Source organism: Apaloderma vittatum, unplaced genomic scaffold, assembly GCF_000703405.1.
Source record: "Apaloderma vittatum isolate BGI_N311 unplaced genomic scaffold, ASM70340v1 scaffold21447, whole genome shotgun sequence".
NCBI classification, from domain to species: Eukaryota; Metazoa; Chordata; class Aves; order Trogoniformes; family Trogonidae; genus Apaloderma; species Apaloderma vittatum.
The window spans coordinates 14,367-15,090 of NW_009726987.1; the positions used below are offsets into that span (position 1 = coordinate 14,367).

The 724-nt window shown below is 56.4% G+C and overlaps 1 protein-coding gene across 1 annotated transcript in view; it reads left to right on the forward strand.

The window, feature by feature from the left end:
- Positions 1-476: 476 nt before the first annotated feature.
- Positions 477-724, forward strand: part of LOC104277004 (sodium channel subunit beta-2-like) — a 3,885-nt gene continuing 3,637 nt past the window's right edge. The window contains exon 1 of the mRNA XM_009873507.1: positions 477-672. Coding sequence (XP_009871809.1) covers positions 603-672 — 70 coding nt within the window. The 5' untranslated portion in view covers positions 477-602. The remainder of the gene's footprint in view (positions 673-724) is intronic.

Here is a 724-nt window from a genome sequence, read left to right on the forward strand (position 1 = left end):
TCTAGACCCTCCAGAGTGAGAACTGCTGCTGGGAGTGGTGTGAGCAAGGCCGGATGGTCAGGCCCCAGCAGGGCAGAGGTGACACATCTGCAAACCCCTCCTGGAAATCAGGGGCATGTGAGGGCCAGCAGTTCCCTCAGGGCCAGGCCTGTTCTGTGGGGCGCTGGAAGAGTTCCTGGGCTTCTGGCCTCCCCAGGGGAAGAGGAGTCCTGGGTGCCACTTTTTCTGACGGTAAGTCTGGACATCCAGAGGGAATACTGGTAGAAAGCTACACTTCGTCTGCACTGGGCTGAGCGTGCTGCAGGAGCTTGGACCAGACCCTGGAGCACAGACCAGGAGCACTTGAGCACCGGGAGCGTTTGCCTTCTGTTCAGGGGAAAATTTTTCTGCCCTCCCACTTCCCCTGCTGAAATCCACCAACCATAGCATTTACTGATTTTTTCGATCCAGCGCTGCTCCAGCCAGCCATATTGGGCTGTGGAAATAAAGCAGCTCTAATGTTATATGTCACCTGCAAATAACCCGGGCGTTTGGAAAAAAGCAAACCACCACCAAAATCCACACCAACACCAGGTCCTCTCCATACACAAAAGTCCGTCAAAATGAGCCCGGACGCTTGGCTCCCACAGCCCACCTTGTTCCTCACTGGCCTCAGCTTGCTCCTCTCACTGGGTAAGTGTCGACCCGACCTCTTGCATGCACACGGCAGCCAGGGGGGAGCACC